A 23,864-nucleotide genomic window follows, 5' to 3' on the forward strand; every position below is an offset into this window, starting at 1 on the left:
GGCTTGAAGACCACCACGGCGGAGCAGACGACCACTGCAGCAGCACAGACGGGCTTGAAGACCCCCACGGCGGAGCAGACGACCACCGCAGCAGCACAGACGGGCTTGAAGACCCCCATGGCGGAGCAGACGACCATCGCAGCAGCACAGACGGGCTTGAAGACCCCCACAGCGGAGCAGACGACCACCACAGCAGCACAGACGGGCTTGAAGACCCCCACAGTGGAGAAGATGACCACCACAGCTGAGTAGTCAGGCCTGAAGATCCCCATGGCGGAGCAGAAGACCACCACAGCTGCGCAGACAGGGCTGGAAACCACCACTGCGGATCTGGTGTGGCTTACAGAACTACAATAGAAAGCACAGACAGGTTAGCAATGGTCCCTGAGACCAAACAGAGACAGGCAGGGGGTTCAAAATCTGCCTCTTTGGCCGTAATAGGGCAGGCAGAGAGTTTAACAACGACTTCCATGATCATGTCCAGACAAACAAGAAGTTCAGGGGTGACCTTCGCGGTCATGTCGAGCCAGACAAACAGTTCAGGGAAAACTTTTGTGGTCATGTCTGAGCAGACAGGGAACTTGAGGACAACCTCAGTGATTGCGTCAGGACATACAAGAAACTCAGGGGCGATCTCCGTGGTTGCATCCAGGCAGACGTTCATGGAAGTTCATGGGCTGGAACCGACACAGGACTGAGCTCTGGAGCAGGAGCAGACTCATGGGCTGAAGTGGACTCTGGAGTGGATTCATAAACTGGAGCGGATTCATGGACTGGAGCGGTCTCTGGAACCGACTCATGGACTCATGGACTGTGGCCATAATGGTCAGCGCTGCCATTTCTAAAAGCTCAGGCATGGCAGCCATCTCGGCTGAGGGCTCAGGAATGGACTCATTGGCTGGAACGGACTCACGGACTGGAGCAGACTCACTGGCTGGAGCGGGCTCAGGCGTGTTGCATACAGGCTCTGGTGAGGAAACCACAGGACAGGAAGGTACCGAAAACACAGGACTGGCAATTATTAAAACAGGACATACTGGTGACCAAGATGGGCCAAGCTCCATGGCCATGGGAACTTGGTGTGCGGTGCCTCCCCGCAAAAAATGTGTAGGAGAGGAGTCCTCCTCAACCTCTCCAACCGTGAAGGAGGTCTCACCCCCTGTATTATTATAATTACAGTTATTTGTCCGATGCTGTAAAAAAATGATTATATTGTACAGTAAGTTGACCGAGTGGATCTCTGAGCTGGTGTGAGCGAGTGGAGGTGGGCTAATTAGCATATTCATAGATCCACGTATACTAAATGAAGGAAAGGTGTAGAGTTACATTCAAGCTATTTTAAGGCATGAAGAAATTTTTCACAGGAAAAAACGTTTAAATATGTAATTTTGGTGATCAAAGATGAGTTTTAAGGGATAAAATTATTGACTATGGGGGACTTTAAAGTTCTAAAAAAATCTTAAACGTAATACATTTATAACATTTTTTTTTCTTTTTCTTTTTTGGAGAAGGAGAAGAAGCTGTGGCTCCACTCTCAAAAGTGAGAATTGTCCTGCTGGGTTGGAGTCTGTCTGGGAAGAGTTCAACCGGAAACACCATCTTCAATCATGAAATATTTCCGATAGGAAAAGCACAAAATGGCACAAACCACACAGGTGATGTAAATGGCAGAAAAATAACTGTGTTGAACACCCCAAGCTGGTGGAAATATTTCTCATTTAAATTCAACCCAAAGTTTGCTCAGGCTGCAATCCTGGAGAGCATCAGCCAATCACAACATATGCAATTCCCTCAGGCCATGATCTTGGTGATTCCTGTTGATACTTCATTCAAGAATGAACAGAAAAAAATCATTGAAGAGTATATGGCCATTCTTGGAGAAGACGTCTGGAGACACACCATAGTTCTGTTCACATGGAAAGACAGGATTCCAGATGTTTCAATCGAGCAGCACATTGAGAGTGAAGGTGGCGCCCTCCAGTGGCTGATTGAGAAATGCAGGAACAGATATCACGTCTTTGACAACTCAGACAAGAAGAACAGAGCTCAAGTCACAGAGCTGCTCCAGAAGATCGATGAGATGGTGACAGAAAACAGTCTGTTCTGTCTCAAAAGTCAATGTGCTGCAGAAGTGAATGTCCACGAGACGGATACACAACAAGACAAGGAAAGAAGTCTGAACACTGACCAGTTACTGAAACTGATGTACCAGGAGTTGAAAAACAGGCGTAAAGAGATAAAAAGGGAACTAAAAGAATTAGGGATGGACTTGAGTGGATGTATAGCAGACAATGTTAGCATAGAACAACCTCCAGATGGTAAACTGGCATTACTGTCTAATTTCCATAGACATATTAAAGCTGCAAGCAGCAAAGGTCTTCTATAAATGTCACTTTGAGCACTTTTCTGTGTCATTTTTCTAGTGTCAGGTGATGAAAACCTCACAGAGAAGATAAGGAGAGAAGTAAGAAGATGGGAAGCAATTATAATGGATGGTATGTTGAACATTCAGAATCCTGAAGCATCATATGGTGAGTTATTATAGAGTTACATGAAACACGTTGCTTAAAAGAAAACATTTTCTTCACTTTTACATAGTTTAACAATGCCAAAATTGTTCATGAATTGAACACCTATAGGTGAAATGATTCAAAGTGCAAATGCGATGGTGTTGAGATGGCTTCAGAAATGTGAGGAATACAGCACATCTAAAACATCAGCATATGAAACCAGCTCAGAACACAGTGATCTAGTAGAAGATCCACAGAATCCAGAGACGTCAGACAATACATCCAAACTTCAAATGATGCATGCCTAAAAAACAGTTTTTTTGTTAAATAGGCTGTGTTTTTCTATTTATTAATATGTTTGTATATTTCAAATTAATATCTGATATTGTTGTTTAATATCAATATATATTTATATATCTATATCTATCTATCTATACACACACATTATACATGTTTATAATAATATAAAGCAATTATTGCTTATATAATGTATCAGCAAAGTACGGTTTTGATGTCTGTATAATTTATTAACTTTTTACATAATTGTATTTTATCAGGTTAAAAAATAAAGAAATTGTTGAGCTTTCAAAATAACTGTTGTCTATGTTTAATGTGTGTCACATAAGGTTAGTTGTCAGTTGCATCCTAAAACATTGTTAGTTTTGTTGTTGTTGTTGTTTGTTTGTTTGTTTCAGTTTGAATGGCCAAAGACACACAGGATTATAATCTTATAAAAGGACTGATACTGAATGTTAAAGGGTTAGTTCACCCAAAAATGAAAATAATGTCATTTAACGAGTTCGTTTGCCCATATAATCTTTAGAGTATTAGGTTAGCTAATTTGGCTGGCTGTCCACTGAGGAGGGGCTTGAGGAAGCATCTTCAACTCGAGCTCTGATACACCCCCATATGCAATATACTCTGGCTATTGATTGAAAGATTAGATGGGCTCGCTCCTCCCTAAATTACTTTTAGGAACTTCACTTATTACTCACCCTCATGCCGTTCCACACCCGTAAGACCTTTGTTAATCTTTGGAATAAAAATTAAAGATATTTTTGTTACATTACATTTACATTTACATTTACATTACATTTAGTCATTTAGCAGACGCTTTTCTCCAAAGCGACTTACAAATGAGAATAGTTGAAGCAATCAAATCAACAAATCAGTATAACAGTATGTAAGTGCTGTGTCAAATCACAGTTTAATCAGTAAAGTGCTCGTAGCAGGGATTTTTTTTTTTTAAATACACAAATAGTTGGAAAAAGAGTAGAAATCAAAGAAAAGAAAGATAAATAAAAAGTAAGTGCTTGAAATCTGATGGCTCCATGAGGCCTGCATAGAGAGCAATGACATTTCCTCTCTCAAGCTCCATTAATGTACTAAAAACATATTTAAATCAGTTCATGTGAGTACAGTGATTCAATATTAATATTATAAATCCACGAGAATATTTTTGGTGCGCCAAATAAAATAAAATAACGACTTATATAATGATGGCCGATTTCAAAACACTGCTTCAGGAAGCTTCGTAGCGTTATGAATCTTTGGTGTCGAATCTGCGGTTTGGAGCGCCAAAGTCACGTGATTTCAGCAGTTTGGCAGTTCAACACACGATCTGAATCATGATTCGACACACTGATTCATAACGCTCCGAATCTTCCTGAAGCAGTGTTTTGAAATCTAAATAAGTTGTTATTTAATTTTTTTTGGTGCACCAAAAAAATTCCCGTCACTTTATAATATTAATATTGAACCACTGTACTCACATGAACTGATTTAATTATGTTTTTAGTACATTAATGGATCTTAGAGAGGAAATGTCATTACTGGCTATGCAGGCCTCGCTGAGCCATCGGATTTCATAAAAAAATATCTTAATTTGTGTTCTGAAGATTAACGAAGGTCTTATGGGTGTGGAACGACATGAGGGTGAGTAATAAATTACATTATTTTAATTTTTGGGTGAACTAACCCTTTAATAATAAGTTATCTGTTCTCCTGTGACATTTATTTTGAAAGTCTTCTAGGACTTTTATTTTGAAAATAGCCTTCTCGTCTGGGACTTTTATTTTGAAATATTTTCAGTGTCGGTCTGAAGCGGTCCGTCAGTCAGACGGTGTGTTTGTCATGACAGAAGGAGATTTAACAGTCCTCTGATCGGGTGAGATGTGTGTTTTATAACATTTAAACTGATTATGCGATGATATCAACACATAAAGAAGGAAAACGAAGTATTTTAATCAGGTATTAATGATTATATGTCGCGTCTCGTGCGCAAGCGCTAAAAGCTCATGTCACCTCTACAAACATTTGACAATTCAACAAAATATTTAGTTTTTATACAACAAGAGAGCAAATTAATCATGTATTAACATGATTCAGATAGTAAATATTCATGTTAACTTGATAGAGTTTATAAAATTAAACTTTTATGAACATCTAACGTACATTACTATTGCATTTTATATGATTATAAACATTATACGAATATAAACATTTAATAGTATATTTGCATTTTACTCTATAAGCAAGCAAACTGGCTGTTAATAATTTTGTCTGTGTATGTAATGTTACATCAGGAGTTACTTTCACTTTTGTATTACTGACATAATTATATAAACTGTACAATTAAAAGAATACCATGGTACTATCATACCACAAAACATGTTAATGCTATAGTTAATGAGAAGAGTTTCCAGATTAACTAACCTCGAAATCAAATTTATTTGATTTATTTCCCAGTTTCTGCAGCTCTGATGTGAAAGTCCTGAAGGTAAGAGTGAATAAATATCATTTATAGATGATAAACATGAGTTTGCTGTGATTTTCATTGGATGTTTCTGAAATATTCCCAGTACAGGTGTGGAAATGGAGCAGTCAGACCGTTCTCCGTTAAAGCGATTTGTGCTGGCCAAAAAGAAGATCGGCGAGGTTTTTGAGCAGCTCTTAGTTTACGTTCAGGAGGGCTCAGAGTTTGTGAAAGGTATACAACATTTAATTTCATTTCTGTAAGACTAAAAATATCCAAACACACAGACTTAGAACATTAGAAATGTGTACAAGTTGGTCTAACGTGGCCAAAGTAGGATTGGTTTGTTAGTTGCGAAGGACTATTGTAGTATTTGCATGTGTTTTGTTTATTCTTTATTTGTATTTGTCAACAGAGACGTCTAATAATGAGTCGTTGGAGAATATTGCAAACAAGAGCCAGCTGGATCAGATCGAGGCGTACACAAGCAAACTGTCCACCATTAAAGAAGTGTTATCTCGCAGACATATGAAGGTGGCCTTTTTCGGCAGGTGAGTGACCTGAAGTTGCACACTTTTAATTTCACTTCAGTATGTTATAAACAGCCTCTGTTCGTTGTTTTACTAGAACGAGCAATGGAAAGAGCACGGTAGTCAACGCCATGCTGCATGACCGTGTGCTGCCCAGCGGCATCGGTCACACCACCAACTGCTTCCTGAGCGTGGAGGGGACGGATGAAGACAAGGCCTTTCTGAAGACGGAGGGGTCCGAGGAGGAGAAAAGCATCAAGGTGCAGACTGGTGCATGTTTTCAGTCAGAATGTGTTCAGGTGGATGTGGAAAACGCTGATGGAATTTACAATATAATGTGGGATTTGGCAAAATTTGGATTAAACGGAGGGCCGTACATTTAATCAAATCATGATATGGACTGAATATTAAAGCACAAAAAGACTGCTATTGAAATATGAAGTCATGCACAGAAACTCAAAGGTCTTCACTACAACAAGTTTGGTTTATCTTGATGAAAATATGACAGAAATATATTAATGTTGTACTTCTCAAAGTTTGATTTCAAAGGCTCCTGTTATTGTTACTGTTTTAATGAATTATTAAAGTGTAAAAGTTATTTTGATAAGTCTTCTGATGATTAAAGTTTAATTAAGCCATTAACGCACAATCCAGAAAAAAATAAAACGGAGAAAACAAGAAAAAATTTGGAAAAATAAAACTTCTCTAAGATTATTTTCAAAAGCCTCGCTTAATGTTTCAGTTTTAATGAATTATCAAATTGTAAAAATGTTTTAAAATTTAATTAAACCATTAACGTAAAATCCATAAAAATTAAAACAGAAAACACAGAATTTTGTAAGAAATAATACTTTGATTTCGAAGGTTTGATTTCAAAACCCCCTATTGTTTATTACTAAAGTTTTAATAAATTATTAAGTTGTAAAAGTCTTATGAAATAAATTAATAAGATATACTTTTTGATGATTAAAATTTAATTAAGCCTTTAACATGGAGTACAGAAAAAATAAAATGGACAATAGAATAATAAAAATAAAAATAAAGTTTTGATTTCAAAGTCTTATTTTATTGATTAAGCTTTAATTATATATTAAATTATGCAAATTATATAAAATCAGTTGATAAGATGTACTTTTTAAATTTAGGATAATTTAATAAAAAAAAAAAAATGCAATTTATTTTTAAAAAATAAATAAAAAAATTAAAGTTTGAAGAAAAAATAATTAAAAAACCCTATGGTTATTGTTAAATTTTTATGAAATTAAATTTTGATGATTAAAATTTAATTGAGCCATTAACATGGAATCCAGAAAACACAAACTTTGGGAAAAAATTAAAGTTAAAAAAAAACCTTTTTCAAAGTATAATTTCAAAGACCCCTATTGTTTATTTTTGACGTTTTAATAAATTATTAAATTGTAAAAGTTTTATGAAATCAATTGATAATTCACTTTTTGATGATAGTAAGCCATCAACATGGAATCCAGAAAAATTAAAATGGAAACAAAATGGATTTCTCAGTGGATCACATTTAGCGTCACCTAACAGAGTTGCTCAAATAATAGTGTTTCTAGTCATAAAAAACTGCTTCTTAAAGTACATGTGATAAAGGTGAAATGCACTTTTTCTCTGCAGACAGTGAATCAGTTGGCTCACGCACTACATATGGATGAGAGTTTGGATGCTGGCTGTCTCGTGAAAGTCTTCTGGCCCAAGACAAAGTGTGCCCTGCTCAGAGATGACCTGGTTCTGATGGACAGGTACACTTGCATGAGCCCAAAAAGCTGTTAATATGTCCCACTGTAGCGTAGTATGAAGAGTAAAGTTGTTCATATTTTTCTTTCAGCCCTGGAACTGATGTGACCACACAGCTGGACAGCTGGATCGACAAGTTCTGTCTGGACGCTGACGTGTTTGTGCTGGTGGCCAACTCTGAATCTACACTAATGAACACGGTGAGTGGCTGTGACTGGATTATTAAACATTAATCAGACTCATTTGGACTGGCATGTGATGTCACATGGTGTGAAGTGTTTGTAGTGTGCTAATATGGGAAAGTATGCGGAGGAGGAGGGGTTGTGTTCAGTTCAGAAGAATGCAGTGCTGCGTTTAGATCACACACAGGCTGAACTCTGCTCATACCCACTGAGCCATGCCTGCTATCCCAGAATGCTTTAGTTGATTTCAGGGCCTCTCTCGGGGGATTTTCTTTTAGGGCAGATAAACACTCCATTATAAATGACATCCCCTAATGTTCAGGACAAGGACAAGCATGAAGAAAACTACATTTATATTATTTGCACCAGAGTTATTGTAGTAAAACAATCAAATACATTTTACATACTTGAAATAAACTATAAAAAATAACTTAAGGTATTTATTTTATTTTTTAAACCAAGGCAGCATTTCTCAGTTTCATTTAAAACTGAAATAAAAATGAATACGAACTATATAGACCTATTAAAAATAAAAATAATAAAATGGGAAAAACATGCAACTAAATTACTAAAATTTTAAGTTTAATTTGAAAGTCCTAACAGTGATTGTAAATTAATTGCCTAAATTATTACATTATTTGCAAACTGCATTCTCTAAATTGTAATGTTGACATGCATTCTCTGTAAAGCTGCTTTGAAACGATACGTATCATGAAAAGCGCTATACAAATAAATGTGAATTGAATTGAAAGCAATGTAACCGTGTATGAATTGAAACATTTATTGTGATATTCTGTATACATATGGAGGTATTTAAGTAAATTAAATAATACAATTATTAGATATTTCATGGAATGTCGAACTTAATAAATCAAAGAAATGCAAGCAAGCATAGATAAAAAATAAATTAAGCGAGAAAAACATTTTTAATTTTTTTGTGTCAGAATGTGAAACACAAAATGAAATACACTTTGACTTAAAATGTAGCTAAAAACATGAAGGAAATTAATTAAATAACATTTCAGTTTTTCACATCTTTTCATTTAGTTTTTTAGTTTTAGTTTTTAATTTTGCTTTAAAAAATAAATGTATTTATTTATTTATTCTTGCATTTCTTTTGTACTTTTATTGATTTATTACAACATTCCATGAACTTGCCAATATTTCAGATATGTCCATACATCAATGTTTTGGATATTTCTTTTTTCCCCTCATTATTTTATGTGATGCCCACATGAGTTCAGGTATTCCTGTAGTTCGGTGTTTCTTCATGCTCCCGACTGATTTAATGCTGTATTTATTGCTGCTCAACATCTGATTTGATAAGAGTGAAGATGTGTGTGTTGTCTTTACGCTGCCAGTGTGTGTTTGTGTTCAGTACAGTGTTTCCATCACACGACCCCAAGTGAGCTCAACCTCATCAACCTCTTTATTTCTTTTTAAAGGAGAAGCATTTCTTTCACAAGGTCAACGAACGCCTCTCGAAGCCCAACATCTTCATCCTGAACAATCGCTGGGACGCTTCCGCTGCCGAACCGGAATACATGGAGGATGTGAGTTTATTTGGGTCACTACGGATGTTCCTGAAGTAAAATGAAATGTATCTCTGATATGTCGTTGATTTGCGGTTGTTTTAATGGTCTCAGGTGCGTAAGCAGCACACGGACAGGTGTGTGAACTTCCTGGTGGAAGAGCTGAAGGTCGTGGATCGCGCACAGGCACCTAACCGCATTTTCTTTGTATCGGCAAAGGAGGTGCTGAACTCGCGGATGCAGCGGGCGCAGGGTATGCCAGAGACTGGTAAGAGCGTGATCTTGATAGGGTTCATGTGGCAGAGTCAGATAATCACTGCCCGCATGACATCTAATGGATGGGAATCATAGATTTGGGTATTTTTAAAAAATATATATATATTTTTTTTTTTTTTGTTTGAGTCACTTTTACAACATTTCAAATCCCTCATTTCTCCCCATCTCTGAAAAGTCAAGCTAATGTTGACTGTTTATAGGGCTTGATAAAGATGCATGTGTGTGTTTACAGGTGGCGCTCTCGCTGAGGGGTTTCAGGAACGATTGAAGGAGTTCCAGAACTTTGAGAGATCGTTTGAGGCAAGTAGGAGCAGATTTTGCGGTTGCTAGATAGGAGAACTCTTGCTGTTTTGGGTTACATAAAAACCAAACACCTGTAGAACACCTGTTCTAACTAGATGTGATGATAAAAGGCATGTTAGTCAGAGTTTTTGTTTTAACCAGTGATACACGAGGAGCAACAGCAGATTTCAGTTTCGCAGCTGGAACCTACAACATACAAAGTAGGGGTTTGCTGGGAGACTCCGCCCACACACTCTTCTGATTGGCTGTGATTTCTGATTGATTTGGTTGCGAGTGAAGTGTTCACAGAGATACTCCGCCCACACACTCTTCTGATTGGCTGTGATTGATTTGGTTGCGAGTGCAGTGTGTTTGCAGAGAGACTCCGCCCACATGCTCTTCTGATTGGCTGTGATGTTTGATTGATTTGGTTGCGAGTGCAGTGTGTTTGCAGGGAGACTCCGCCCACACACTCTTCTGATTGGCTGTGATTTCTGATTGATTTGGTTGCGAGTGCAGTGTGTTCACAGAGATACTCCGCCCACACACTCTTCTGATTGGCTGTGATTGATTTGGTTGCGAGTGCAGTGTGTTTGCAGAGAGACTCCGCCCACATGCTCTTCTGATTGGCTGTGATGTTTGATTGATTTGGTTGCGAGTGCAGTGTGTTTGCAGAGAGACTCCGCCCACATGCTCTTCTGATTGGCTGTGATTTTTGATTGATTTAGGTGCGAGTGCAGTGCGTTTGCAGAGAGACTCCGCCCACACACTCTTCTGATTGGCTGTGATTTTTGATTGATTTAGGTGCAAGTGCAGTGCGTTTACAGAGAGACTCCGCCCACACGCTCTTCTGATTGGCTGTGATTGATTTGGTTGCGAGTGCAGTGCGTTTGCAGAGAGACCCCGCCCACACACTCTTCTGATTGGCTGTGATTTTTGATTGATTTAGGTGCAAGTGCAGTGCGTTTACAGAGAGACCCCGCCCACACACTCTTCTGATTGGCTGTGATTTTTGATTGATTTAGGTGCAAGTGCAGTGCGTTTGCAGAGAGACTCCGCCCACACGCTCTTCTGATTGACTGTGATGTTTGATTGATTTGGTTGCGAGTGCAGTGCGTTTGCAGAGAGACTCCGCCCACACACTCTTCTGATTGGCTGTGATTTTTGATTGATTTAGGTGCAAGTGCAGTGCGTTTACAGAGAGACTCCGCCCACACGCTCTTCTGATTGGCTGTGATTGATTTGGTTGCGAGTGCAGTGCGTTTGCAGAGAGACCCCGCCCACACACTCTTCTGATTGGCTGTGATTTTTGATTGATTTAGGTGCAAGTGCAGTGCGTTTACAGAGAGACTCCGCCCACACGCTCTTCTGATTGGCTGTGATTTTTGATTGATTTAGGTGTAAGTGCAGTGCGTTTACAGAGAGACTCCGCCCACACGATCTTCTGATTGGCTGTGATTGATTTGGTTGCGAGTGCAGTGCGTTTGCAGAGAGACTCCGCCCACACGCTCTTCTGATTGGCTGTGATTTTTGATTGATTTAGGTGCGAGTGCAGTGCGTTTGCAGAGAGACTCCGCCCACACGCTCTTCTGATTGGCTGTGATGTTTGATTGATTTGGTTGCGAGTGCAGTGCGTTTGCAGAGAGACCCCGCCCATACACTCTTCTGATTGGCTGTGACTTTTGATTGATTTAGGTGCAAGTGCAGTGCGTTTACAGAGAGACCCCGCCTACACACTCTTCTGATTGGCTGTGATTTTTGATTGATTTAGGTGCGAGTGCAGTGCGTTTGCAGAGAGACTCCGCCCACATGTTCTTCTGATTGGCTGTGATATCTTTTTTTTTTTTTTTTTTTTTTTTTTTTGCGTCTCATAGTCGCATCTGGTACGGACAGACAAATTGCTTGTCGCTGGAATCGCATCACCTCTAGTTAGGACATGGTGTTAAACTAAATTTGTATTTAGTAGCTAAATGAATAGTAGCTTTGATGGAAATTCTCTATCTGTACCGATTATTTAGTTGCTGTAGCTGCATTAGAACATGTGAACAGATTTGCATGATTAACTCATGTTTACAGTAAGCAGTGGGTGAAACAGTTTACAGATAATCTCAGTCCAGGACGGCTGATATCTGTTTGAAAACTTCGGTGAGTGTCAGACAAAGAAGTGATGCAATTGTGCACTTTATCAAATGTGCCATAGAAAAAATGTTATTGCTAAAATTTACAATCCCTATGTGCCTTATTTTAGCCATTACCATTGCAACACTGGAGACTTATTAACCAGCGCTAGTTATTTCAGAGAGTCCAGCTCTTGACACAGTAATGCAGATTCTACAGGATAATGAATATCACACACTTAAAAATCAAAGTTATATTGTTCATAATATAAATGAATCCTATTACTAGGACCATTAAGATGTTAAAATAACTTAATGGTCCTAAAATTTTGTTTGTTTTTTTTTTATGAAAAAAAAAACAAACATTTTTTTTCTATTAATTTTGGGATGATGTTCTTGAAAGGCCTTGTTAGAGTCATGATCTACATTCACATATTAATTCTTCATTTGGCAGACACTTTTATCCAAAGCGACTTTTAAAGGAAGGACATCATCTAGTCTACTTCTAGAGAAGCTCACTTCTTCTTCTTTTCCTATGATTATGAACAGTGTTTATCCTGGTTTAGTTTAGTTTAATCCACCGTGAGCGTCTCTGTGCACATGTAAACTTCAAACTGTGTCGTCATTGCTGAAGTCTAGATTTACTAAGGCGAGGACATTTGTTTCTTCAGTTCAGTTTGAATTTCTGTTTCACCCTCTTCTTTCTGTTCGTTTGGTATGGATGGAGTTATTTTACAGTATATTTCAGTTTTTTTGTGTTTAAACAAATGCACTTTTGTTGATATAATTTTTCGAAGAATCCCACAAATACAGTGAAATCAAAAAAGTCTGATACAACATTGAAATATTGTTTTTTATTTATTTTAAAATTGTTTTTGAAGTTTTAGCTTTTAAAAAAAAGAAAGTAAAAAGTTGCTGAAGTGAAGAGTGATTTCAGTACACTATGTTTTTTAGGTGATTAGTCAAATGTAATTGAGTGTACAAAATGTGGTGCTCTCAGACTTTTTTGACCTCACTGTAATTCCTTTGGGAAAACTGTTGTTTTCTTGTTTGTCTTTTGCGTTCATTGTATTATTTTATTGATGGTTTACTTATGATTTTTGCTTTTATGTTCATTCATGCTACTGTGTGATGAATTGGAGAGTCGCTGACGTTTAGGGTTTAGATTTGCTGCAGTTTTTGATTTTAATTTCTGACGATTTAGTTTACGGCTGCAGCAGATTTGAACCTTTTACCCTTTAAAGTCATGATGGCTCCTGTCACAGTAGCGTGTGTGTGTGTGCATGAACTCGCAGGAGTGTATCTCGCATTCAGCAGTGAAAACAAAGTTTGAGCAGCACACAATCAGAGCAAAGCAGATCACTGAAACGGTCAAAGACATCATGGATCAAATCAACATCGCCGCCGCGGACAAGAGGTGCGTTCCTGTTCTTTTCTCTTTATTTTGTCACAGGAATATTGTACCAGCAGATCCGGTAATCTACACCATGAGAGCAGATTATTTTGGAGTGATTCGTCTCTGAAATTAGTCCGAACAATCTTAAAATTATGAGTGAAGCGTTTATAAAGTATCTCTCAAGGAGGCATGTGATTCATTTTTTATATCACGACAATTGCTGAAGCTTTTATCATGGTTTTAAATTACATTACAAAACTTAATTGTTGTCCTCCTACCATGCTTAATAACTTTTTTCTATTAAAAACATTTCTGTTTGAAATAGAGCTGAAATAAAATATAAATATTAGTTGAAACAAGTTAAACGAAATAAATAAATAACTAAATCTGAAATTTAAATAAAAATAAATTAAACCTAAATAGCAAAAAATAAATAAATAAAATGACAAAAGCACATAGCAAAATGGCTAAAAATGAAACAAAAATTTAGGGATGTGCTGAGCTACTGTAAATTTTCGGTTGAAAAAGCTTTTTTTGGTTTCAGGACGAAATCGTTTCGGAGGGCCGAAATCAATGACGAATCATTCGTTTAGCACTTCTCTGATGCCACATTTTGACTGTTAAATATCTGTTCAACATCTATTTCATGCACAACGTGGATAAATCTGTGTTTACGTAATATATTTGTGTTTGTTTTGTGTATAATTATTATGTATATATAAATACACACACATACATGTATATATTTAAGAAATATAAGCATGTATGTATAAATATAAAAATATATTTATATTTTTATATATTTAAATTATATATAAATGTAAATATTGTATAGAAATATAAGATATTTTTCTTAAATATATACACATGTATGTGTGTATATTTATATATACATTATAATTATACACAAAACAAACACACATATATTATATAAACACAGACTCTTATTTTGTACACGATAACCACGGTTATCGTTGAACAGCCCTACTACACGTCAGGTGTGTGGACACTAGCTCTGGATTGACAATATAAATTTCTCGATTTTAATCAGAAATTATATAATTTCTTAAATCTAAAGTCATTTACACTAAACATTTGTAGCGGTCCTGCCATCCACTACTCACAAAAAGTTACTTTTAATATGAAGCAAAGTCTCAACTTTAAAATTTTGTCGATTTTATTATGAAATCCAAACAATAAATGTCATTTTGCCGCTCTTTAATACAGCGCTATAAATGCTCTTCATTTAAATATATGCACTATATTACATATTCATTATGTTTACGTATCTTGTTAGTGATGTCATCATTATTTAATGTATGTTTGAAGTTATTACAGTTAATTGTTGTTTAAATGTTTATATTTCACCAACAAACAGGAGTATAAACAATTTTGCTATTAAAAAGTTGATTTTAAAAACAATTTAAATGTTTGTACAACTCTGATTTAGCAATTTGAGTGTTGATTGTTAAATATGTTTGATTAATTAATTGATTATTTATTTTTGGTCAAGTGCATCCTGAAGTTTCAGTCTCAGCCCAGAATTTTAATTTCAATGCAACCCTACTAAAATTAACATGAAAACTAAAAATATAAAAATAAAAGCAAATTCTAAATATTAATGAAGCTATAATAAAACTCTAAACATTTGAATACAATAAAACAACACACAAAAAAACATGTATAAAGTAAATGTTTTGAACAGATTAAAGTGCGAAGAACTGTAATAAAGATTTAAAACATTTCCAGTCAATATCTACGGCATGTTTTAGTCCATATTAAAATGTATATATGTGTAACTGTAAACCAATGTTTAAAAATAAATAGCCTTTTAAGTCTATAAATATTTAATTATACTGATGAATACCATCTGAATGGCTATTTAAAACATTTAAAGGCTGTTCAGAAACAGAAAGTAGTGCCTGCCTGCTTTGTTTATGGGATTTACCGGGGTAACCGCTATATTTCTGCTGTCCCATAATGTATTACGGTATATTTGCACATCGTATCTCAAAGCTTCATTGTCATCGCTCATGTAGTCACGCGTGTTCTCTGATCGCAGGGTCATCTCTCTGGAGGAGAGAGAGTATCTAATTGACCGACTGGATTTTGTCCGCAATCAAATGAACCTGCTCATCCAGGACATCAAGAAAAAAATCGAAGCCATTACAAAGGAGGTAGAAAACAAGGTAAACCAGAGGAATCCACTAACTGTTCACCTTGATGATAAAAATACGGTAGTTTTCATGCATTTAAATTCCTGACAGAATATTCTGCTTTAGGACGGGTCATGATTTGAAACATCAGATTTTCATTTCATTAAATGATTCACTATTCAGATTGTCGTAATAACAATCTTAAGTTGTTTTTTTATACTTCCTTGCAAGTCTTGCTATCATGTGACACACTGCTGTTTATGGGTAATCTGACCAGTTTTAGAACCCAGAGCAGATTTAATGTTGTGTGAACGTCTTCCTGTGTTTATGTATCTCAGGTGTCGAATGCCATGGCAGAAGAGATATGCCGTCTGTCTGTGCTCATAGACGAGTTTCATTCGGATTTTCACCCGTCACCCAATGTGCTTAAAATCTACAAATCTGTGAGTGTTCTATCACCCCTTAAGTCAAAATCAGAATGTATATATATATATATGCATATGCTTTGGAAATTAACATCTCATTCAGTACCTAATCTGATCTGTTTGTCTTCTGCAGGATCTTCTCACCCATATCGAGCGAGGCATGGGCAAGAATCTGGCCTTCCGCTGTTCTGATGCTGTAAACGCCTCTGTACAGTCCTCTCAAAAAGACATGATTGGTATGTGAGAACACCAGGTCCTGGACAGTCACAATGACCTGTGTTTGATATTTAAACAGCTGTAGGTGACAGTCCTATTAATAGATAATGTCTGATAACTGCTGAAGTGTTGCTTGTGTAGTTGTTTACAAACATTAGTGTGTTATCTGGCTCTCTGGAATACTTGTTAATGATTGCTCAGTGGTGTTAATCCACTGTAACGATGCTTAAGTTGTAAGTAAAATCTATATGTTGAATAATATGTGTTAAATAATGTTCTTGGTCTTTTATTTCTGTGGTGGGGCAATCGAGACTAGAGGCTACAAGAGTTAACTTTGAATGAGATGCCAGATACAGTTTATTTTGTAACCAAAATATCAATAATAACCTGGAAAAAAGTATGCATAATGAAGGACTTTTAATTATGAACATGCCACAATAGACCAGGACTCTTATTTTGAAAGGTCTATGTATAACTGTTGCCAGAAATGTTTTTATTTTGTAACTAAATACCAATAATAAAGAGAGAAAAGTATGCAAAATGCAGGACTTTCAATTATTAACATGCCAAAATACACCAGGACTCTTATTTTGAAATGTATATGTATTACTGTTGCCAGATATGGTTTATTTTGTAACCAAAATACCAATAAGAACCAGAAAAAAATAATGCAGGACTTTTAATTATGAACATGCCAAAATACACCAGGACTCTTATTTTGAAATGTATATGCATTACTATTCCCAGTTGCTTGTTCGAAAAGATGAGGGAGATAAAATATGCACTCAGCATACAATATAAATCCTATAATTCATTAACAGTAGATCATAAATAATCTATTGGCATAAATGCACACTATTCATTGATTGCAAACTGCTCTAAAAGCCTGTAGAACGCGTGACGCGACTTCACTTTAAAATGTGCAATGCTCATGTTTATTTAATGAACTTATAACCTTTTTTTATTCACACATGTGCTCCTCAATACATCTTACAGTTCGGACACATCTGTTGTGTCATAAATGAAATGCTTTCACTGTTGAGCGCTGCATTATCCTTAATGTATGTAGCAGTTCTCTGAACAAGCTATGATAAATGAGTGTGTTAGTAAACCACTTGCTTATTCACCTTCCAGAGTGTCTGAAGCCTCTACTGCCCTCAGCTGTCCAGAACCAGCTCCAGATGCTCATTCCCTGCAGGAAGTTTGAGCTCAGCTATGACCTGAACTGTGCCACACTCTGCTCAGACTTCCAGGAAAACATTGAGTTCCAGTTCTCTTTGGGCTGGACCGCTCTGGTCCACCGTTTCCTAGGTCCTGTCAACGGCAGACGTGCCTTGATGCTGGTGGATCAGAACCTGAAGGTACACTCATCTGCGTTACCACTGGCATACATGGAGATGCTCTTTGTTTTAGTCTGAAATGCAAGCAAAATGCATCCTGGTCTACTATCAGGTTCAATTGAAATTTTTAATGGTCTATTATGTTGTTTTTTTGAAGCTGACGGCACCGCTCACCCCTTCAGCACCAGCAGTGGTTCAATCTCAGATCCCCAGAGCTCCTGGAGGTCAAGGTCAGATTCAGGCATCAATGGCGCAGGAAGAACTCATGATGTCCATGGTGAACAACCTGGCCTCTCTCACCTCCCGCACCTCTATGAGCGTGATCATCGTTGGAGGAGTGGTGAGAATTATCTCAGTGCTTCATTATTAACCCTTGTGCGTCAATTAAAAAAGTTACACATATGTCCAAAAACATAAAAACATGTCATAAAAATTTAAAGCTTGGGAGCACAGACTTAAGTTTGGTCTCATTTTAAAGAAGACCCCTGGCTGATTATTGTAGAAGTTAAAAAAATGAGTTTAAAAAGAGAAATAAGAAACAAGTTATAGAGAATAAAATTTATGAAAATTATTTATGAACAATATTTTATAAAAATATATATATTTTATGAAATATGTTGAACTCTAAAACTGCAAGAAAATCAAAGCTATAAATCTAAATAAGTTGTGTTCCGAATTTGAGGTTGATATCTCAAAAAATGAGCTTTCAGTAAGATTTTGTTTGGGTGCAGTACACATTTTCTCCATTAGATGCCAGCAAAGCTCCACTGGTGCACACAGTGGTTGGATTTGTGATTTGCAGTACTTTAGAGTTTTTCTCTTTCAGATATTACAAGCGCACACACATTTTTAATACACACATATAAACCACACTCTGACATCCATATCAACACAACCACACAATTATAGCTGCATAATTTATACAACTGGCTCTATAATATGCAGAAGCAGAAATAAAGTGAGTATTTGCTTTATAGGCCAAACCTCAGAAAATGGCACCATTTGATTAAAAATAGTAAAAACTTTCATTTTGAAGCCTTGCCAACAGAATGAAACCCTTTTAACAAAGACTGCATCATTTTATAGTTAAATGGCTCTAGGATTAAAAATTGCTTTATTGATGTATTAACCCTTTAACTGTCACCCCCACTTTTTTTTTTTTTAGACAAGAAAATGCACTATCCAAACTTAAATGGTTGTAATTCAATAATACTTTGGAGTATAGACATAAGGCCTTGGGTCTTGTTTTAAAGATGAAATTTGGCAGATTATTGTAGATGTGAAATAACTTATGTAAGTGAAAAAGAAAAAAAGTTACAGAAGTTTAAGTTTATGAAAATGTAAAATGTAAAAATATAATATTTTATATTTTATATAAAATATATATTTTACAAAACAAGTTTTACTCTAAAGCTGCAAGGAAATCAAAGCCAAAAATCTGAACAATTTGTGTTCCAAATTTCAGGTTGATATCTCAAAAAATGAGCTTTCAGTAAGATTTTGTTTGGGCGCAGTACCACACTTTTTCACTAGATGACACCCAAGCTCCATTACTGACCATATAAAGGTGCCTCCATTTCCATTTATGGTTTGAGTGATCTGAACCATATATTTCCATTATTTTCATACAATTTATGAAGTAGACATCCTATATAGAAGTAGTATGGGAAGTTTGGCAGAATTTGATATGAATTCAGCCTCTAATAAACATAAAAATAACATGTATGTGGGTTATAGATCACCGCCACAATCATAAATGTATTTTTTTTTTCTATTAAAAACATTTTCAGACCTTTTTTTCTCAAAAAATTGAATGGATGTTATCTTTTGAACTCTTGGCATGAAAACAAACATGTTTCAACCAATCTTTAATGAATTTTCATGTTCATCGCTATTTCAAAATAAAGGTCTGAACATGCCTTATGAGTATGAAAATATGCTTGTTGCAAATTGATAAATTACTGCTCCTCTGTAATTTATTTTTTTAAATCAGTCACCAAATATGTAAACTAGAGATTCTAAGCTTTCAAATGATATATAGTTTGTCAAGATTAGTTTAGGTTTAGTATAGAATATTACTGTTTTAAATATGTAATGGCAAACGTCCCACCTGTGGGACGGTGACAGTTAAGGGGTTAAAGGAAATGGGGGGGAAATGGTAAAATTCAAATAAAAATACACACCTAAGCCAAAATGTGTGCAGTTAGCATTAACACAGGCAAAATGATCAAATGATCAAGATGTCCATTAGGATGCACAAGGGTTAATGTTTCACAGAATTTCCTATGTTTTATACATGTGGTTGGTCACTTTATATGACAGTCAGATGCCCTCTTCCTGTCTAAGCGAGAGTTTCTTGGCCAGAATGAGCTGTAAAGTGGCTCAGCTTTATGCTGATAAAACATGTGATCACATTAGTGAAATTTCTCCACAAATTAAAACCCCGTTGTTTATTGTCAGTAGTTAAGCGATATATATGAAGCACAGCTCAAACAGAAGTCACTTTCAAACCAAGCATTTTTTCTTCTGGTCAATGTGGAGAATCTGTGTGACCAACTGAACTGATGCGAAATCTCCATTCCTATTGAAATGTCACAGATAAAGTTTATTTTGTAACCAAAATCCCAATAATAACCAGGAAAAAAGTATGCATAATGAATGACTTTTAATAATGAACATGCCAAAATACACCAGGACTCTTATTTTGAAATGTTTATGCATTGCTATTCCCAGCTGCTCATTCAAAAAGATGAAGATGAAATATGCACTTTTTTAAATTACGCAACTTGAACATGTGAACCCTGTGTAGGGAAATCTTTTGTCCCAGTCGTGTGAATTCATATTGAAATGACTGGATTTTGCCAACAAAATACAGCTTTAAATGTGAACTTAACTTCCCTGGGTGGAAATGAAAGCATTGTTATTGAAGTTCATCTCTATACCTTTTGTTAGGTGTGGCGAACAGTTGGCTGGCGTCTGATCGCTCTCTCCATGAGTCTGTATGGCATGCTGTACCTGTTTGAAAAACTCACCTGGACAACCAAAGCCAAGGAAAGAGCCCTGAAGAGACAGTTTGTGGAATACGCCACCGAGAAACTTCAGATGATCATCAGTTTCACCAGCTCAAACTGCAGCCACCAAGTGCAACAGTAGGAGTTTCACACCTGAGACCATTTGAAATTAGTTTTGTCGTGCCGTCGTGAAATGAATGTCTGGGTTACGGTTCATGTAGACAGTGCAGTTAATAAGTCGTTTATTAATTAATATGACTTCATGTGCATAAGTGAACTGCTGTTTTTTAATTGTGCTCTAAGTGATGTTCTGTGCATGCAAATAAAAAATAATTTAGTTGCTGTATGTTAAAATGTTCTTGTTTGTCTGATACAGGGAAATTGCCAGCACATTCGCCCGACTCTGCCAACAAGTTGACATCACCCAGAAGGACCTGGAGAATGAGATCCAGCGCCTCACTGACAAGATCCAGAAGCTGGAAACTGTACAGAACCGATCCAAAGTGCTCAGGTCCGCCCACAGATCTTGATACAGTACTTTAGCCAACATTGAGCATGTTTACATACACAACATGTTTTTTAGAGCAGGTTTTCATGCATGAATGTTCATTATTTTCCTCATTGTTGCAGCTCCTCTCTTCCCAGTCTGTCAGTAACGCTCTGTTTAGTTCCTGTCTTTATGAAGCCCCACCTTCTGAAAAGCACGATGTGCTCTGATTGGTCGGCTGGAGCAGTGTGTTGTGATTGGTCAAGTGCTTTGAGCGTGTTTAGGAAATGTCCCGCCCCTTACCATAACCGCCAGTTTCAACACACTAATAACTAACTCAACCAGGCCACGCCCCTTTATTTTGGGCGTGAATTATTTAAATGAGGAATATTGTGATGTGTTCGTTCCCGGAATAAAAACGAAATCTTCAGACTTTTGTATTCTGTTGTGCTTTAAGTTTCACTTTAGAAAAGTCTGTAATATTGATGTTTGTAATAATGGACGTTTTATAAATACTGTTTTACAGACATAAAGCCACAGCTCTGGAAAAACAGTTGGAGGATTTCAGCTCCCAGTATCTTCGTCCTCAGCCCTGATTCTGAGTTCACACGGACGCTCAGAGAGTGATGTAACTCGAGAAAACTGTACAACCTTCTGTTTAGGGACCTCTCAAGTCATCAGATGATGCAAGGAATGTGGAGGGGAAAAATGTTACCTGTAGTTAAACTGTAAAATTTGTATTCTTGAATATTAAAGCTGGCTTTAGAGCTGTATTTTGGTTGAAGTTTTTCTGTACAGAGATTCTGTCTGACTGAATCTTAAAAACACTATTTTGTAAACTGTGAAAATGCCCTATGAAGCAAAACATGAGGGAAAAACGGATGGAATTTTGCAATAGAGGTTCAGCAAAATGGAAGAAAACTTTTTCCTTGAACAAACTTATACCAAGCCTTTTTTACAGAGCCTTTTTCTTCTAAAATGTCATCAGACAAGGAAATCAGATTTTGTAGATTTGCCTTTTGATCACAAAGCCTATTTTCTATTTGTTCCTTGGTAGTAGTTTCAATCTAACTCGGTACTTAAATTCTCCTAATGAATTTCCTGTTGTTTCTAAACGCATGTGAATGCAATTCCAATGTAAAAGCTCCTCATATGTAATGAATATAATAAAGTATTACTAAATTGTTTTGTGCATTCCATTACTGTGTGAAAAAAAACTCATACCTGTGCATAGATTTCTCTTAGTAAAGATTATTAAAACATTTTTTGGCCACGATAAGAATTAATATTTTTTTATGAAGGCATGCAAACGAAACTGCAACATTACACAGGTATGTACACTTTACACAAAATCATTTTTTTCAAAATCACTCATAAATATGATTTACATAAAATAAATAACAATACAATGTAGCTTAAGTTTGTCTTCTGCTTGAACATATTCTACAAATCACAAAATAAAGTCTGAAGGTGAATGTCAGGAAACCTGTCAAGAACATTTCATCCCAAAATCAAAAGAGAAAAATGTAAGTAATTTATGTTTAAAAGCCTATTTTTACGACCATTATGTTTTATTATCACTATTATTATTTATTGTGATGTTGTTTGCACACACTGACCTCAAAAGAAATCATTTCTTACTGTTTGGTGTGGGTTTTTTTTGTGTGTGTGTTTTTTTGGGTTGTTTTTTTGTGAAGAACTTGTTTTTGACAGGTTTTGTGAGATTCTGTAATCTTCGCTGGATAATATATCCAGTCAGCTTAGTTTATAGATGTGTAGATGTTCATATGAAACATGTCCATGTGTATGAGGTGTTTGTGTGTTTGTCCATCTGTCTCTGTTGATTTTGGTATCCAGATTTCCAGTATTTGTGAAGTTCTTAAAGAAGAAGTGCTTCATTATTATGGGCTGAACCGAAGGCATCAGCAGCGCAGAGAGACTTTGACCTGTCCATCATCCTCAGAGGAAGAGAGAAACGTCCGTCGAGTTCATCGCCATCACATGAACCTGATTCTGGAGAATATGGCAGCTGTTTTATCACACACACCGGCTCCATCTCTAATACAACCCTCAGGTTCTGCAGTCCATTTCAGGATTGATCACAGCTGATCATCTGTCTGATTTTATGCCGGACATTTAGAAATTACTGAAGCCCATTTTCAAGCCCAATGGGCTCCCATATGGAAGCTTGTTTCCACCATAAAAATAAAAAAGGTAATTGTGACTTTTTATCTCACAATTCTGACTTTTTTTCTCCGAATTGTGAGATAAAAACTCACAATTGCATGTCATAAAGTCAGAATTGTGAGATATAAAGTCAGAATTGCAAGATATAAAGTCAGAATTGCGAGATATAAAGTCAGAAATCTGATATAAAGTCAGAATTGTGAGATATAAAGTCAGAATTGTGTTAGAAAGTCAGAATTGTGAGATATGAAGTCAAAATTGCGAGATATAAAGTCAGAATTGTGTTAGAAAGTCAGAATTACGAGATATAAAGTCAGAATTGCGAGATATAAAGTCAGAATTGTGTTATAAAGTCAGAATTGTGAGATATAAAGTCAGAATTGCGAGAAATAAAGTCAGAATTGTGTTATAAAGTCAGAATTGTGAGTTAGAAAGTCAGAATTGCGAGATATAAAGTCAGAATTGCGAGAAATAAAGTCAGAATTGCGAGAAATAAAGTCAGAATTGTGAGATATAGTCAGAATTACCTGATATAAAGTCAGAATTGCGAGAAATAGTCAGAATTGTGAGATATAAAGTCAGAATTTTGTGAGATATAAAGTCAGAATTGTGAGATATAAAGTCAGAATTGCGAGATATAAAGTCAGAATTGTGTTATAAAGTCAGAATTGTGAGATATAAAGTCAGAATTGCGAGAAATAAAGTCA

The 23,864-nt window shown here is 36.3% G+C and overlaps 2 protein-coding genes across 2 annotated transcripts; both read left to right on the plus strand.

Moving 5' to 3' along the window:
* Nucleotides 1–1,503: 1,503 nt before the first annotated feature.
* Nucleotides 1,504–3,068, plus strand: LOC125256867. Its single transcript, XM_048173141.1, has 2 exons — nt 1,504–2,318; nt 2,424–3,068. Exons 1-2 carry the CDS (start codon nt 1,781–1,783, stop codon nt 2,543–2,545), a joined length of 660 nt encoding a protein of 219 aa, XP_048029098.1. The 5' UTR covers nt 1,504–1,780; the 3' UTR covers nt 2,546–3,068.
* A 1,477-nt stretch (nt 3,069–4,545) lies between these two features.
* mfn1b (mitofusin 1b) lies at nt 4,546–22,156 on the plus strand. The gene is made up of 19 exons (XM_048172380.1): nt 4,546–4,677; nt 5,259–5,289; nt 5,372–5,499; nt 5,681–5,816; nt 5,893–6,055; nt 7,431–7,555; nt 7,642–7,750; nt 9,178–9,285; nt 9,379–9,532; nt 9,773–9,840; nt 13,235–13,356; nt 15,398–15,524; nt 15,830–15,934; nt 16,050–16,152; nt 17,267–17,493; nt 17,630–17,812; nt 20,425–20,621; nt 20,860–20,994; nt 21,497–22,156. The coding sequence occupies exons 3-19, from the start codon at nt 5,385–5,387 to the stop codon at nt 21,564–21,566; spliced, it is 2,247 nt and encodes a 748-aa protein (XP_048028337.1). The 5' UTR covers nt 4,546–4,677; nt 5,259–5,289; nt 5,372–5,384; the 3' UTR covers nt 21,567–22,156.
* Nucleotides 22,157–23,864: the final 1,708 nt, after the last annotated feature.

This window comes from Megalobrama amblycephala, linkage group LG21 (genome assembly GCF_018812025.1).
Source record: "Megalobrama amblycephala isolate DHTTF-2021 linkage group LG21, ASM1881202v1, whole genome shotgun sequence".
Classification (NCBI taxonomy): domain Eukaryota; kingdom Metazoa; phylum Chordata; class Actinopteri; order Cypriniformes; family Xenocyprididae; genus Megalobrama; species Megalobrama amblycephala.